The sequence below is a fragment of the Castor canadensis genome, chromosome 8 (assembly GCF_047511655.1).
Source record: "Castor canadensis chromosome 8, mCasCan1.hap1v2, whole genome shotgun sequence".
Lineage (NCBI taxonomy): Eukaryota > Metazoa > Chordata > Mammalia > Rodentia > Castoridae > Castor > Castor canadensis.
The window spans coordinates 89,588,544-89,604,543 of record NC_133393.1 but is presented as its reverse complement, the minus strand read 5'-3'; the positions used below and the strand labels follow the sequence as shown (position 1 = coordinate 89,604,543).

The 16,000-nt window shown below is 50.1% G+C and overlaps 1 protein-coding gene and 1 non-coding gene across 4 annotated transcripts; one reads left to right on the top strand and one right to left on the bottom strand.

Annotated features, from left to right (window-relative positions):
• The first annotated feature begins 729 nt into the window (after positions 1-729).
• Spryd3 (SPRY domain containing 3) lies at positions 730-15,832 on the top strand. Of its 3 annotated transcripts, none has more exons than XM_020160248.2 (11): positions 745-990; positions 2,419-2,565; positions 3,684-3,759; positions 4,300-4,424; positions 4,724-4,859; positions 5,678-5,863; positions 12,769-12,918; positions 13,274-13,331; positions 13,845-13,964; positions 14,047-14,219; positions 14,517-15,832. In XM_020160248.2, the coding sequence occupies exons 1-11, from the start codon at positions 968-970 to the stop codon at positions 14,649-14,651; spliced, it is 1,329 nt and encodes a 442-aa protein (XP_020015837.1). In that variant the 5' UTR covers positions 745-967; the 3' UTR covers positions 14,652-15,832. The 3 variants fall into 3 exon arrangements, with proteins under 3 accessions (XP_073939555.1, XP_020015837.1, XP_073939554.1); XM_074083453.1 differs by having other exon boundaries at positions 921-990; positions 2,401-2,565; XM_074083454.1 differs by lacking the exon at positions 14,047-14,219 and having other exon boundaries at positions 730-990; positions 2,401-2,565.
• LOC141410537 (U6 spliceosomal RNA) lies at positions 8,205-8,309 on the bottom strand. The gene has a single exon (XR_012435388.1). It is a non-coding gene; the product is annotated as a U6 spliceosomal RNA (small nuclear RNA).
• Positions 15,833-16,000: the final 168 nt, after the last annotated feature.

Sequence of the window (16,000 nt, the reverse complement as noted above, 5' to 3'; positions counted from 1 at the left end):
ATGGGATGGGAGTGAGGTCTGAAGGAGCAGAGGCAGATCTACATATACAATTGACTCTAAAATACAAGACTGCAATAACGTTATAAATGAGTTAGGTGTTAAAGAGAAGGGGAAAGCTTTCTATGGGGGGATGGGGGAGCGATTCGGTGATGGGAGGAAATCGAAGAAGTCTTCATCCAAAGATCCAAATTCCCCACGAAGGCAATTAACACCCTTTAGTAGGTGCTAGATAAATGTTAGTATCCTTCCTTTCTTCACGTTCTGACCCCACCTAACTTTCCTTTAGTTCTACCAAGCCGCTCTGTTCCCGAAAAGCACTGGGTTTCATGCCGTTGTGCCTTTTGCATCTGAAGTTCTTTCCTCCTGCTGTGGAGTGTCCTCAGAATGAACGAACGTGACTTGAAATGGAGCTAGGGAGAGAATAAAACACATGGTAACAGTTAAGTGCACCAGCTATGGAGGCCGGTCTCTGGCTCCTCGTGCATAAAAAGGAGATCATAAGATTTATTTCACAAGGGTGTTGAGTGGATTAAAAGGACATTCCTGCAAAGCTCTTAGCATCACGTCTGGCACAGAATAAGTGCTCAGAAGATGCAATGGTTGTGAGGGCGCGGCAACCTGACCCGCCGGGTCCCGCCCAGCGCAGGAGCCGCCCCTTGACCGCCTCCCGGGCGCCCAGGGAACCCACAGCGACGTCTGCGCCGCCACGTAGCCTCCTCAACCTCCCGTCACCCTGGTTTATATCAGACACTGCCCAGCGCTAGGTACCCGGCTCACCGGGCCGCGCCCCACACCCTGCCTGCGTCTTGCTATTGGCTGATATAGGAGCCCGTCGTCAGAGATCGATGTAAATTGGCCGGGATCAGTGGAGAGGGGCGGGCCTTAAGGAGCGTAGGAAGGGCGGGGACCCGGATGTGTGTGGTGGCGGCGGCCGAAAAGCTTGTGTGCGGAGCTGAGAGGCCTATGGATGAGGAGGACTCGGCGGCCCCGGTAGGCGGAGATCGGGGGCGGGGTCCCGGAGGCCTCGGGTCTCCCCGAAGCTCGAGGCGGGGGTCCTGGGCGGGAGCTCCGGGTCAGGGGCAGGGTCTTGCGCTCTGGTCACGGGTCCTCCTCCTTAGGCGCACCCTCCCCTAGTGCAGGGCCTTGGGGAGACCCGGCGTGGTCACACTGACAGGCTAGGGTCCGGTTGCCCCCGAGTCTGAGTGACCAGGCCGTGCCCGGGGCGGAGGCGGGGCCAGTGCGGCTGTCACTTCCAGGTGCTTTCTGGGCAATCAGATTCCCTTAGGTCTTGGGCCCCAGCATCTACCTGAGGTTGAGCCCTTGGGAATCCCAGGGCTACCCTACAGGTGTCTTCTCCCCCCCGAGCTATGTGGTGGGTTGTAGTTACTGCAGAAGACATCGTTCGCTCATTGGGATGGAACGCAGCCTGGCCTTGGTGTAATAAGCACCTACTGTGTGCAAGGCACTCTTCCAGGGCCTGGGGAATGGGAAAAGAAGAGTACTTCACCCTTTTCTCACGTTTGGCTCCTAGGAAAAATTTATTCATTCATTCATATGTTGGCACTACAGGTTGTTTAAATACCCAGGTCCTCCCACTCCTCCCCTTCACTGCACCATTTTGACGAATGCCATCTGTCCACTGAGGGGCTGCAGCAATCTGCAGCCTAAATGAGCTTTAAGATCTTACAAACTTGGAAGGAGGAGAAAGATATGATTTAAGATCATATTATTTCCTGCTTAAAACTCCCCAGAAGTTTCCCATCACATTTGGAGTAAAATCCAAACTCCTTACCGTGGTCTGTAGGATCTTGATCTTTCTCTTACCTTTTCTTACTCATTCACATTCCCAAGCGGTAAATACTCCCTTTTCTTACTCATTATCAGGTGCGTTCCCAAGTACACCAGTTTCCCTGGCCTTCTCTCTTTCTCTGCCGTGCCTGCACCCTTCCACCCAAGGATCTGGGCTTTGACTCTCCCCTCTATCTGGAATGACCTTTCTTGGGCTGTCATGTGCCTGGCTTCTTTTCAGCTCACATGTCATCTCTTCAGAGAAACAGACTCTATCCATTCTCTTCCCTTCTACCCCATTCTTTGTCACATCACCATGTTTTTTCCTTCACAGGGTCAAATTGTCATGTGTGGTTATTATCTGTCATGCTGCCTCTGGCCCACTGGAATGGAAACCCTGTGAGAACAGAAATCCCAGACATCTTGTTCATAGCTTTATCCCTAGCACCTAAGACAGTACATACAGTAGGAGCCAAGTAAATGTTTCATGCAAGGATGGTGATGGGAATATTGGTGTTGGTCTGGGCAGCTGGCCTCAACTCTGGTGCCCTGTCCACTGTCAGGGTTGAAGCAGGCTGAGGTTCTCTGCTTAGGGCCTTGCTTCCTTCTTAGTCCCTTCTCCCCTCGAAGGTTTGTTCTCATGAACAAGATGGATGACCTCAACCTGCACTATCGGTTTCTGAATTGGCGCAGGCGGATCAGGGAGATTCGAGAGGTACGGGCTTTCCGATATCAGGAGAGGTTCAAACACATCCTTGTAGATGGAGACACTTTGAGGTGAGTTTAGAGGAATGGTTCCATGTTTTCCTTTCTGTTCCAGATCTTAGAGGTGAAAGGGGGCTTTCTCAGAGGATGGGTGTCTGTACTGTACTGGGTGTTCTTGACTGGGAGTCCTTTCTGAGTGAAGCAGTGTGTGCTACTTGACCCTGCACTCCCTTCTCCCTCTGTCTCTGGATCACTCTATTTTATAATTTTTTTTTTTTAATGAAGGGTTCTCAGTATGTAGCCCAGGCTGGCCTGAACTCATGATCCTCCTGCCTCAGTTTCCTGAGTGCTGGAATTACAGGCGTACACCACCATGCCAGCATGGGTCACTCTGTTTTGGTTTTACAAGGAAGAGATCCAGCAAGGGCCTGTCCTATTTGGGCATTAGAAGTGACCATTTAAGATATAGGAGGCTGCTGGAATTGAGTTCTTTTTTGAGAAGACTCAGTAGGTCTGTGGGGAATCTGAGTCTCCTTCTGCCCACATCTTAGGGTCTGGGCTTGGTGGAGAGTGGTCCTTTCAAAGGCCTGTTTGGGGAAAGACAGCTCTGTAGTGCATCCTGCCCACCACCTCTATCCAAACGTTTGATTTCTGTGTGTTTTTCTGTTTCTTTTCTGTCTTAAACCCCTTCCCTGACTCCTTCCTGAGACTAACTCTCTCACAAAGTTGTCACTGAAGGAAGAAGGAAGTAGGGTTATTTAGCCTTGAGGCAAGAAAGCTTAGGAGTGGGACTTCAGTTTTCCAAGGGTTTTGGTACAGAAGAAAGAGACCAGTTATTTCCCAGCTCCACAGAAGACAGAGCCAAAGCTGAGGGCTGAAGTTGCAGTATGAGTGATTGAGGTTAGATAGGGTTCTGATAGGCAGCTAATGGAGGTTCTACATTTCTTTCCCCTGGAGATGAAGAAACCAGGATTGCACTGCTCAAGTGTGGGTTGGACCTGGCTGGAGATAGTGGGAGGCATAGGTGACCTTAAGTATCTTGTGTTACATATACAGATGTCCTGAAGTGTGACCTGATGGGTTTTCTACTGTGCTGGCCCTCACAGGGTGGGAGTTGGGAATGCTGAGGCCCTCCTACCAGTTCCTGGGTTGAGCTGCTAATGGAACTCCCCCCCTCATTCCTCCTTCAGTTACCATGGAAATTCTGGTGAAGTTGGCTGCTACGTGGCTTCTCGACCCCTGACCAAGGACAGCAATTATTTTGAGGTGATTAAGCAGTGGGTGGGCAGAGCAGAAGGTGAGATTAGAGGTGAAGCATTAAGCTCTAGGGAGCTCCTTTGCCAGATTCATGACCTGGTCCTTTTAATTTTCCACTGGAGCTGCTCTGTTGATTGGGAAAAGGGTACAGGATAGCATGGCTCCTGATCTTAGAGATAGGTGCCCTAGAGTCCTGTTACCCTGTCCCTTCTACTCTCCAGATCCCCTCTCACCACTTAGGTGGACTTTGACCCATATCCCAGACTTTGACACATGTGTACCTACCCCCTTAACCCAAGCCCAGGATCTGTTCTGTCTACTAACTTTCTAAAGCTCCGGAATAATTGCCAAAGTAATTGTAGTAAAGTAGACCTCCACTCTCCCTTGTTCTCCCTCTCAGTGTCCTATCTTTCATCTTTCATGTCTTTTTTCTCTGAGCTGAAACTCCGTTTGATCACTAGCTCTTCTCCCTGCCCTGCCCCTCCCAACCCCTAGCAGTTCATTCCATTTCTCATCCCTCCTAACTGTGTCCTGCTCTCTTCCTTCCAGGTGTCTATTGTGGACAGTGGCGTCCGAGGCACCATTGCTGTGGGGCTGGTCCCTCAGTACTATAGCTTGGATCACCAGCCTGGCTGGTTGCCTGACTCTGTAGCCTACCATGCTGATGATGGCAAGTGAGTGGCCCCCTGTGAAATCTGACCTCTTTCCTATGGAACTGGGAATCATAGGTAGGAAGGAGAAGCTACTTCCACATGGCTTTCCTCATTCCTAACCCTGTCTTTGGGTATTTTCATAAATTCTTCTGATCAGGATAGGAGGTGGACTGGTGGCTACCCTTGCAGGTGTGCAGAACTGGGGAGAGATTTGACACTCACAACAGGATGATGGATGCCATCCGAATGACTGGAGCAGCTGGGAGGGTGCTGGGGAGGAGTGGAGGCAGGTGGTCCTGTATCTGTGCCGCTTTTCACAGGCTATACAATGGCCGAGCCAAAGGCCGCCAGTTTGGGTCAAAGTGCAACTCCGGGGACCGAATTGGCTGTGGCATTGAGCCTGTGTCCTTTGATGTGCAGACTGCCCAGATCTTCTTCACAAAAAATGGGAAGCGGGTGAGTGGGAAATCCTGGGAGGGTTCAGGTGGCTTAAAGCTGCCCTAGGATTTATGGGAACAACTAGGAAGAGTCTTTTGGCTGGGACTTGCTCAGGGACCCACACTTAGTTCCAGTCTGCTCTGTTTAGCCTCAGATGTACTTCAAGTCCTCTGTGTGTAGAAGACACCTTCCCTGCTTAGGGTAGCTGGGACATAACCCAGGTAATAGGTCTAAAATGGTGCGTTAGTGTAGCCAGTGAAGGATGAGCAGAAATTGTGAGGGTAGAGTGGGGTGATTTGGGGAAAAGTTTTGAGCAGACAGAAAGGAAGGGGGAGAGGAGATTGTGGCATGACTGCATAAGCTGAAGGGCCTCTATGAGCTTTTGACTTGAATACTTTTGGGAATGTGTCCCTTCCCTTTCCTCTTCAGAGACAGACTAGAAGTGGTAAAGAGATGGGACAAGAGCAAATAGAAGAGAGATACACTCATCTCTGTCCCTTTTCTCAGCTCCTTCCTGAAACATTGTCTCTCAGGCCTGGGTGGAGAAGTCCCCTCCCTCAGCAGCTGCGCTTCAGCATTGCCCCGCCACACTGTGCACACAAATTTGGTAGCAAGTCCAGAGACTTGGCTTTACCTTCTAGCTCTGTGAATACCTTGCTAGAGCATTGGCCAGGAGTACTTAGCAAATTTTTAAACTTTTCTGTACTTCTATTTTCTCTAATCTGTCAGTGTGGCTGTGGTAATTATTGGTTGCATCATAGTAATAGTGCCCTTGTGAGATTTAAGTGAGCCACATGGCAGCTCCCTCCCTTTGTTCCTCCCTCCCTCCACTGCAGGTGGGCTCTACTATCATGCCCATGTCCCCAGATGGGCTGTTCCCAGCAGTTGGCATGCACTCTCTGGGTGAGGAGGTACGACTGCACCTCAACGCTGAACTGGGCCGTGAGGACGATAGCATCATGATGGTGGACAGTTACGAGGATGAATGGGGCCGGCTACATGATGTCAGAGTCTGCGGGACTGTAAGTAAGGGACAGTAGTATGGTAGGGTCAGGGCAGAGAGAGCTGGCAGAACACCTGTGGGCACATGAGCATGTCTGAATTCCTCAGAATGGGGAGCAAGGATAGTGTCTTTTTAATTTTTTTACAGTACTGGGATTTGAACTCAGGGCCTCAAGCTTGCTAGGCAGTGCTCTATCATTTGAGTCACTCCACCAGCCTATTTTTTATTGGATTTTTTCAAGATAGGGTCTCCCAGACTATTTGCCTCAGGTTGGCTTTGAACTGTAATCCTCTTGATAGCTGCTTCCTGAATAATTAGGATTACAGGTGTGAGCCACCCGTGCCTGGATTGGCTTTGAATTCTTGATCCTTCTGCCTGAGGCTCTTGCGTGACTGGGAGTACAGGCACAAACCACTGCACCCAGGACAGTGTCTTTTATGGGCCTTTGGAGATGAGAGTTTTGGCAGGAGAGCCCCTGGCCTTGACACAATTCTTGGAGTCCAGATGTGGCTTCTCTTTATCATGGGTTCCCTTTCTTCCCTTTCCTTTCATGTGAGAACTCAGGTTAGTTTTTGACTCCTGGAAGGAGTAGAAGCTCTTCTTCACCTGTTTCAGTTCCTTCAGTGTCTGCTGCCTTCAGCTGCCCTGACTGCTTGCCCTTGAGGGGCTGGAGGCTGATTTGGAGGTGGATTCCCTACACTCCCCTTCTGGCTCCATCCAGGTTAGCTGGCCCAGGCTGTCTATTCATAAGGCCAGTGGGGAAAAGGGCAGGTATGGGCACCTACCCCACACAGGTAGGAGAAAGTTCTTGGAAATCTTTCTTGAGAAAACTTCAATGTCAATCTTTTCTAACCCCCCTACATTTTTTTTTTTTTTTTGGGTGGGACTAGGGTTTGAACACAAGGCTTTGTGCTTGCAAAGCAGGGATTCTATTGCTTGAACCAGACCTTCAGTCCCTTTTACTCTGGTTATTTTGGAGATGTGGGTCTCATGAACGATTTGCCTGGGCTGGCCTTGAACTGTGATCCTCCCAATCTCAGCCTCTCAAGTAAGGTAGGATTACAGGTGTGAGCCACTAGCACCCAGAATCCCCTACATTTTATAGAGGATGAGGATTTTTTTTTTTTTTTTTTTGCTTTGGTGGTACTGGGGGTTAAACTCAGTGCTTCATACTTGCTAGGCAGATATCCTCTTGAGCCATTCCTCCAGCCCAATTTTAAAGAGGATGAGAAAGGCAGATGAAGAGGCAGAGATTCTTTTGAGTTTTCTTGGGAAGCACATGGGCCTTGAGAGAGGGAAGTCCTCCTGTGCCTCTTTTCTGAATCAAGGGTCTGGTTCTGACCTCTTGTGGGCTGCTTGGGCCTCCCACTTTGAATTGTCCTTCTGCTGTCCCCCTTGCTCCTGGCCTGGCCTTTTCCTCCACCTTCTGGCCTTCTTACCCCAACCCAGGCTGTTTTCAAATCAGCTTGTGATAGCAAAACAGAAGCAGTAGGAAGTAGGAGTGAATTATGAGCCATGGCCTCCCCTTTGTGGTAAGTCAAGCTCAGGGAAAACGATAGAAAGTGCACCCTTCTGCTGCTTCTCATGCGCTGCATCTCTTCTGGCCCTGGGGTTCACAGGGCTGCTGTGGTTGTGAGCTGGAGGGTCTCTGATGCCCACGCCTTGACTCTCATCTTTTTCTTTTCTTTCCCCTCATACCATCATTTTGACATTATCTACAGAGTTGAACTTGGGACTGAGCCAGGGCAATGTTCCAACTCTCATCTCTGACCTCTTCTCAAGAGTTTTTTCCTGGCATCTTTCCCTGCCTGGACCTGTCCCCACTCTGCTCCCAGCTCCTCCCAGGCATCTTTTCTAATTGATGCGGAATCCTGTAGACATTTATAAATAGTCTTCCTTCCTCCCCACCCTCCCCTAAGGGCCCTCAGGCCACTCATTTATGAATTTTTTCTTTCTTAGACATAGCTACGAGTCTTCGCTCAGACCCTCACCCCAGTTTAGGGTAGCTGGCAGGGTGTAACCACTATGCCCTGGGCACTTGCTCCTCTAGGGCAAACTTGGGCATGAACTTGTTCAGGGACATGTGCCTTCTAGTTTTGCCAACTGTCCCATCTTTCAAATGGAGGTGAGTTACTAGTTTCCTCCATTGCCTTTGGCTTCCAGGTCCCACTTGTGCTCTGGCCTTCCCCTCCTTTGTGTTAGCCTTGAGGGACTCAGTAGAAGTCATTTGGGCTAAGCTGTACTGCTTCTTCCTTTTTGGCAATATCAGAGGTTGAACTTAGGGCCTCATGCTTGTTAGGCAAATACTCTACCACTTGAGCTACTCTGGTCAGCCCTTTTTGCATTGATTATTTTTTTTTTTTAATATGGAATGCTTCACGAGTTTGCATGACATCCTTGCACAGGGACCTTGCTAATCTCTATATTGTTCACAGTTTTATTATGTTTGCTGCCTAAGTGAGCACTGCATTGGTTATTTTTGAAATAGAATCTTGCTTTATTCCCTGGACCAATCAGGACCTCAGTCCTCCTATTTGTGCTTCCCTGTGTAGCTAGGATAACAGGTGTGCCCCCATGCCCAGCCATTGTTTGAGATGGGGGTCTTGAGGACTTTTTGCCTTGGCTGGCCTTGAACCTTGAACCTCTCAGTACCTAGGATTACAGGCATAAGCACTGCATCTGGCTGTGCTGCTTCTTTCTATTTAATAATCATAATATAATAATAATAATTTATTTGTTTTTGGCAGTATTAGGGTTTGAACTCAGGGCCTTGCACTTGCCAGGCAGGTGCTCTTACTTGCTTGGACCCTTTTGTGTGATGTTTTTTTGAGATAGGGTCTCCCAAACTGTTTGCCTGGGACTGGCTTTGAACTGTGATCCTTGTGATCTCTGCTTCCTGAGTAGCTAGCCACTACTGCCAGGTTTGACTTACCACTTTCTGACTATGATGATGGGGAACCTGTGTGCATTCATTAGAAACCATGCTTTGAATTTTCATCTTTTCCTGGGCTAGTGATAAGTGGTATGATACTCTCTTGTGGTGCCAGGTGGCATCAGTAAGCGGTAGCTCCCAGTGAGCCCCATGATCACAATAATATGTTGCCCAACTGTGATTGTCAGTTGGTTGTGTGTAGTAAATTCATTTTTGATTTACAATATTTTCAGCTTAGGGTAGGTTCATTGGGATGTCACCTGTGGTATCCTGACGAGTATCTTCATGTGCTTGTGCCTTCTATCCAAGCCTACTCTTCTGTGGCCAGTCATCTTTTCCCACCCCCTGCCTCGTGAGGTGAATCTGCAGTTTCTAGCTTTAAATCCCCACTCCCCTGACAGTCTCCTGTCTAGTGTCTCCAGCCAAGGCCCTTTTAGGTAGTTAACTGGACTGCCTTGGGGTTCTTTTGCTCCCAGCCTTTTCTCTCAGTTTTAGGGCCTTCTTAATGGTTCTTCCCATAAAGAAGAACAAATTTAATTTTTGACTCTTTTTTTCTCTCTAACATTTCATTATAAAAAATTTCCAACATACTGAAAAGTTGAAAAATAGTACAGTGACCACATATCTACCCACACCCTAGACAACAGTTATTAATATTTAGTTGTGTTTGTTTGATCCAGGTATCTGCATGTAGACTGTATTTAGGCTCTTTCTTGAGTTGAATTCCACCCCCCCCACTCCGGTCTTCTGTGGCCTCAGTTTTCCCTCCTTTTTATTAAAGAGTTCTCCCTCTCCAGAGCACGGAGGGTACTGAAGAATTGCTGCTGCCTCTAGGCCTTGCAGAGTTTGGCCATGTGTGCAGGATGGGGGCTATAGTTGGAGGATTAGACTCATTCGGTCTTTGTTCACTTTTCATAGCTCCTCTGACAACTCCTTAGCGACCGCAGCAGCTTTGGTACACAAAGGGAGGTAAAAGAGGGCCCACCCTCCTAGAAGTCCTCCTCAGACCCAACCCAGAAGGAGGCTGTGTTGGGACCTGAGCTGGTTGGTGGGGGAACATGTATTTGGTTCCTGGTTCAGCTACTTCTGTGCCCTTAGGCAGTGAGCCTTCCCCAGCTCCTGTCAAGAGGGATTAGGGTCTTTGCTGGTAAGGGGAAAGGGCGGGAGCCTGCAGGAAAGGAGTGAGGTAGCATGTGGGGTACAGAGGCTCTGCACTCTGATCTGCAGCCTCTACTCAGTGGTGTTGAGTCCATTAGTGGGGGCAGGCAGAGTGGTTTGAGGGCTTCAAAGAAAGAATTCTGTACCTTCACTGCAGATGCAGAGGAGGAAGGGCTGGGAATGTAGTTTAATGGTAGAGTGCTTAGCATGGACAAGGCCCTTGGCTGGGTTCAGTCTCCGGAGCTGGGGGAGAAAAAGGTGCAGAAGAGCATTCCCATTGAGTGGGCACTGTTGGAGGGGCAGACTCCTGGAGTAGAATGATTGGAAAGTAGTAATCTTTCCTGGTTGGCTTAAGGCTCATTCTAGTTGGAGGTAAGGGCTGAGATGAAAGACCATATTCTTGGTCTTTCATCTTGGCTATTTAAAGGTAACCCCCATTTCCCAATGTAAAGGGAGGCAGAATGTGTATGGATCACCTACTGGGTGTCAGGCTCCATGTGATACCCTTGACATGCGTTTCATTTAGTCTTTTCACTAGTTTTTTGGAGATATCAGTAGAATCATCCCTACTTACTATTGACGAAATTGAGGCTTACAGAGACGAACATAACTTGTTCAAGGTTAGTGGCTTCTAAGTAATAGGAGTTAGGATTTGAACTTGGTCCTTTGAATTCTACTATTGATGAAATTGAGGCTTACAGAGATGAATATAACTTGTTCAAGGTTAGTGGCTTCTAAGTAATAGGAGTTAGGATTTGAACTTGGTCTTTTGAATTCTCATTCAAATTAAGAGTCAACTGAGGCACAGATGAAGAGACCAGAATCAAGAGCTTAGCAACTCACAGTCTAGGAGCCAAACCTAGTCTAGGATCCTAACAGCAGCAGTAGCCTAAGGAAGGAGGAATGTACTATACTGAAGCAAGGCTCTGCCATGGGACTGATTCCCTCCTTTAGCTTCTCAGTGCTGGGAGAAAGCTACAGGGCTTGCTTGCTCAGAACAGGAAAGAAGCAGATGACTTTGGGTGACTGCCCTCAGGGGAAGGTGCTTCCACTCTTGAAGAGAGCATATTGCACTAAGCACTGTGGGTGGGGTGGGTTGGAGTCCCATGTCAGGGCAGGTCGTCCTCCTGGCCCCTTAGCCTTAGGAAGCATCCCCACCCTATCCTTAGACAAAACTGCAGGAACTACCCTCTGCAGGCTGAGGCTGAGGCTGAGCGAACAGTTGGGCGGGTTTTTCCCAAGGATCAGGACCTGAATCAGCCTTTTTTGGCTATGGAACTAAAGAACACTCTGTTTCCTACACTGAGGCCAGTTGGATAGAGTGGGTCAAGAGCAGCTGTGGGTTCCCCCACCCAGTTCTGCAATGGTGGGTGGAGAGGGTGGTCTGGGGTCTGCTAGATGGGTGGGGTATAAAGGAGTAATGTGTACCAAGCCACAATCTTTCCATCTTGCTGGGGAAAGATGCAGAGGAGGAGTCTAGGTTGAGTGAGCACACCAACTGCTCTGGACAGAACACAGATGGAGTGGACCTGGGTGTGGACTTAGGTGGTCTCCCATGCACCTCTTGTTTTTCCTTGATCCATCCCCACTCCTCTTTGGAGAGGAGTGGAGGGGGGCTTAGGAGGTATAGGGCTGAGTAGGGGGAGTCCCTCTCTTCCCACTCAAGGGGGATAAACAGGGAGGACCAGCCTCTGCTGGAGACACACACAGGTCTCCATGCTGGTGCAGGCAGGCATAATTCCTTTCCTGTTCAGGCAGGAATCTTGGGGGCACGGGAGGCCAGTGTCCCACAGCTTTGCCAGGGATAAGCAGAAGAAGTCCCCAGGGAGCATGATTTTTGCAGGGCTGCAGGGGTGGAAGGATAGAAGAAAGTCTTGAGGGGCAGTTGGGCTAATTAAAAGGGGATTAAGGAATCCCAGGTGATGCTAGGGTGGGGAAAAAGGGGATGGAATTGAGTCATAGCCCCGCTATTACTATGACAACTGATAAATAAATCCTCCCAGATTGGGGGTTACCGCCCCATCATGTCTAGGCAGGACCATTATGGGACTGAAGAGCCCCAGAAACCATCAGTCATCTCCCCTCTTCAACATCCACACCCCTGCTCCAGTCTGAAAGAGCAGCGAGGGGCTGGGAACAGGAGCACCTGCCTTCTGTCTTTGTTTTGACCTCCCCTCCTCCCAGGCAAAATGAAGGGTTCTGGGTTTCTGGCTTCCCCTCAGCATCTCCCTGATCTAATGATGAACAGTTCTGTTCAAGGCCAAGTAAAACAAAGACCTTGAGAAATCAACATCAGTCCCATCCCAGGCAGAATTGGCTTCTGAACCTTTCTTCAATATTTGTTGTTGGCATTTGACTTCTGCATCTTCCCTTCTGACTTTTGCATCTTCAGCCCCCTGAGAAAGTTGTCTGGCTTACTTTCAGGCTTAGTCTTCACTTCTCTTTCCCCTTCCCATCAGGGAAGGTCAGTGGGCTCATTCAGGGAAGGAATGCCTGAGCCTGAGACCCTCCTGGAACCCCCAGTGGGGTTCCTGGCAGTCTGTTGTCTGTATCATTGTGCTACTGTCCAGTCTCCCAGAAACAGAAGGGAGCTTGGCTCAGTAGGAAGGCAGGGAGGCATCTAGCAAGGGGCCCTCTTGTTCATGCAGCTGCCTTCACCGCCCCACTCATCTCTGTTCTTCCATGCCTGTCTGGAACTTTGAGGCCACATTGTGACTCCAGGATTTTCAGGGGTTTTAGTCAGACTTAGGGAACTGGTATTCATACTGCATTGACCTGGTTTCTGGGGTGGTGTCAGCTTGCCCCCTGATCCCCACCTTGCTATTACCCCACAGCTGCTGGAGTACTTGGGGAAAGGCAAGAGCATTGTGGATGTAGGGCTGGCCCAAGCCCGGCACCCGCTGAGCACCCGTAGCCACTACTTTGAAGTGGAGATTGTGGACCCAGGAGAGAAATGCTACATTGCCTTGGGGCTGGCTCGGAAGGTAGGCATGAGTGCTGGGTTTTTTCCTGTGGAGTTGCTCAGTGCTGGGGTTGTTGGGATTGGGCCAGGAAGCTGTGTCTGCAGTGCAAGAGGGCAGACCCTGAATGACCAAGGTTGAGTGTTGAGACTGTACCACATACCCCAAGGCCTAAGTGTAGTGGGGCAGCCTGCAGCATCTTCTTACTTCACTGTTTCCCACACCCCAGTGCCTGCAGAATGCAAGAGGCTGCAGGCTGGTGCATAAATGTCTGGTTTGTGGTCTGTTCCAAAAGCTAGCAGATTCATACACTATTCTTTCCTGTCCTCTCTTTTGTGTGTGATATCACAGATTGATTTTTTTTTTTTTCTTGGTGCAGGATTATCCCAAGAACAGGCACCCTGGCTGGAGCAGAGGGTCTGTAGCTTACCATGCAGGTAAATGGGGGGGCTGTCCAGGAAACGGGGATTGTGGGGAGGCAGAGGCATAGGATCATCTGTTTTCCTAGACCCTCCTAAGTGGCTTCTCCCCTTTCCCTTCCCAGGCTGCTTGTGTTTTTTTCCTCATCTCTGTTTCCAGTGTTAAAAGCCAGGGGAGCAAGATAGGGTGGGAGAACTGGGCCCAAACTGGACATTCCAGGCCTCTGAGTTAGCTCCCTTGTGCCCTTCCTGCAGATCTGCAGATTCTTCATTTTCCTTTTTGGTCTTTTTGATTTCCTTTAGGGCTTTCTTGAGAAGGGGACTGGACTGCTTCCTTCCCTGAATGTTCATTCCTCCTGAGGGGCCCCTCTCTTTTCTTCTGACCAGTTCTCCCTTGAGCTGATAGACATTATGTCCCTTTAAAAAATCTGATGCCCCCTTACCACATCTGTCTCCCTATCTTTGTTTCAGTCTGGGGGTTAGTGTTGTGCTTCCTTCTTCAAGTGTATCCTGTCCCCCTCCCTCCAACAGATGATGGGAAGATCTTCCATGGCAGTGGCGTGGGGGACCCCTTTGGGCCACGCTGTTACAAAGGAGACATTATGGGTTGTGGAATAATGTTCCCCCGGGACTACATTCTGGACAGCGAAGGTGAGTAGAGTGGGGGAACAACCAGGCTGCTCAGGGAACGGGGTTGGAGGGAGCACAGAAGCTCAGGTTTCCTGTCTCTTAGGGGACAGTGATGACAGTTGTGACACAGTAATCCTGTCCCCGACTGCACGGGCTGTTCGGAACGTCCGGAATGTTATGTACCTGCACCAGGAAGGGGAAGAGGACGAGGAGGAAGAGGAAGAGGAGGAAGATGGGGAAGAGATAGAACAGGAGCATGAGGGCAGGAAGGTGGTGGTGAGTAGGAAGGGTTGTTCTGGGGTCCTGGGGCCAGTGGGCTGGCTGTCAGTGGGCATAGCACCTCAGCCTGGGTAGGAAAGAGCAAGGTCTAGTGCTGCCCTGGGGGTGTCCTGAGGTCAGCAGAACTGGAGATCCCAGGCTTTGGTCGGGAGGCTGGTTTCCAGCCTCAGCACGCCCTCTCGTGGTCACTTCTCATATCGCCCCAAGTATCTCCTCAAGCCTATGCTGGGACTCCACCATCCTCAGAGAAGAGGCCAAAGCCTCCTCCATTCTTCTCCCCACCTTCTTTGCCAGGTTTTCTTCACCCGGAATGGCAAGATCATTGGGAAGAAAGATGCTGTTGTGCCTTCCGGAGGCTTCTTCCCTACCATTGGAATGCTAAGCTGTGGGGAGAAAGTGAAAGTAGACCTGCATCCCTTGAGTGGCTAGGACTTCTCCAGACCTGCCCCTTCTCCCTCTGCACACCCTTTGCAGGGCCAGGTGCCTAATTCCTGGCTTCCCCCAGGGTTTTCTTACCTAACAGGCTCTGGGGGTGCAGCCTAGATCCTGGTCAACCTCCATCTTTCTGACCTGGCACCACCTTTATCATCAGTCTCTGGGCCTCATTCTCTAATTGGATAGGTACAGGCCCAAAGAACAGTATCCCCCTTGCTTTGGTCAGTGGGCACCTGGACATCTCTTTTCTCTTACTGGCCCCATGAAAGTGGAGAGGAATGAGCCCGTCTTAGCTGCTATTTGGGTATGCTGCTTTGCAGAGGGTGAAGTAGAGGTAGCCTGTCCCCTATTTACCATGTTATTTCCCTGTGATTCTCCTTTTTTTTCCCCTGTCCTCATCATGTGAGCCAGTTGCTGCTGTCTCCCCCTGGCTGGGCTAGGGGGCCTCTTTTGGGCCATCTCTTTTTTTCACTGGCTGCTGCCTAAAATTCCTCTAGGGTCTCCATCCTTTCTCTTCAGAACTAGCTCCCTGCCTCCCCACCTCCCCATCGCACCTGCTCAGGCACCATCACCTCGGAGTCTGCGTCTGGCTCCCTATACATGTCCACACACAGAGGATGCTCAGAATGTGTGTAAGAGAGAGGGACTGTGGGGTGGCACAGGACTGAAGCCTTTGCTCCCCATTCCCTGTCATGCACTATTCCTCTGTGGCACCTCTGGCCCTAGCTCCCAGGATGGAGGCTGAGGCTCTAAGGCACAGCTCATGCTGCGGCTGGGTGAGCCCAGAGGAGTGCTGTAACCCTCATTCCCTTTACCTGCCCCCATCCCTGCCTGCCCAGCATCCCAGCTTGCTGCTTGTGCCAGTTGCCTGTTTCGCTTCAGTGTTTGATTCTAGCACTTACATAGATGTTCCCCCTCCCCCCCGCCATGAAAGCCTTCCCTTGACCCCTGAGTCCCTCCCCATAACAGTGAGGGGAGGAAGAGGGAACAGCAGCTGTTGGCCTCGGTTTGCACAGAGTGGGCAGGGCTGTGGGGAAAGTGGACGTGCTGTCGTGCTGCTGGGGTCTCCTTTGGCCCTCCCTTCAGGCTCTGCACTATGATGTATGAAATATATGTACAGACCAGAGATGTTTATACAGCCAATAAAGACGGAATTTCCATATTTATCAGTACAACCAGAATGGGGATCCTTCCTAGTGCAGAGGGCCAAGACCAGAAGGTAGAGGGAAGCTGAAGGCATCTTGTTCCCAGGGCAGATATGGACCACTGTTAGGACAGGGAGGGGAATTACATACATTCCATAGGCTTGGGATGCCCCCAGGAAGTATAGGAATGCCTCTGGG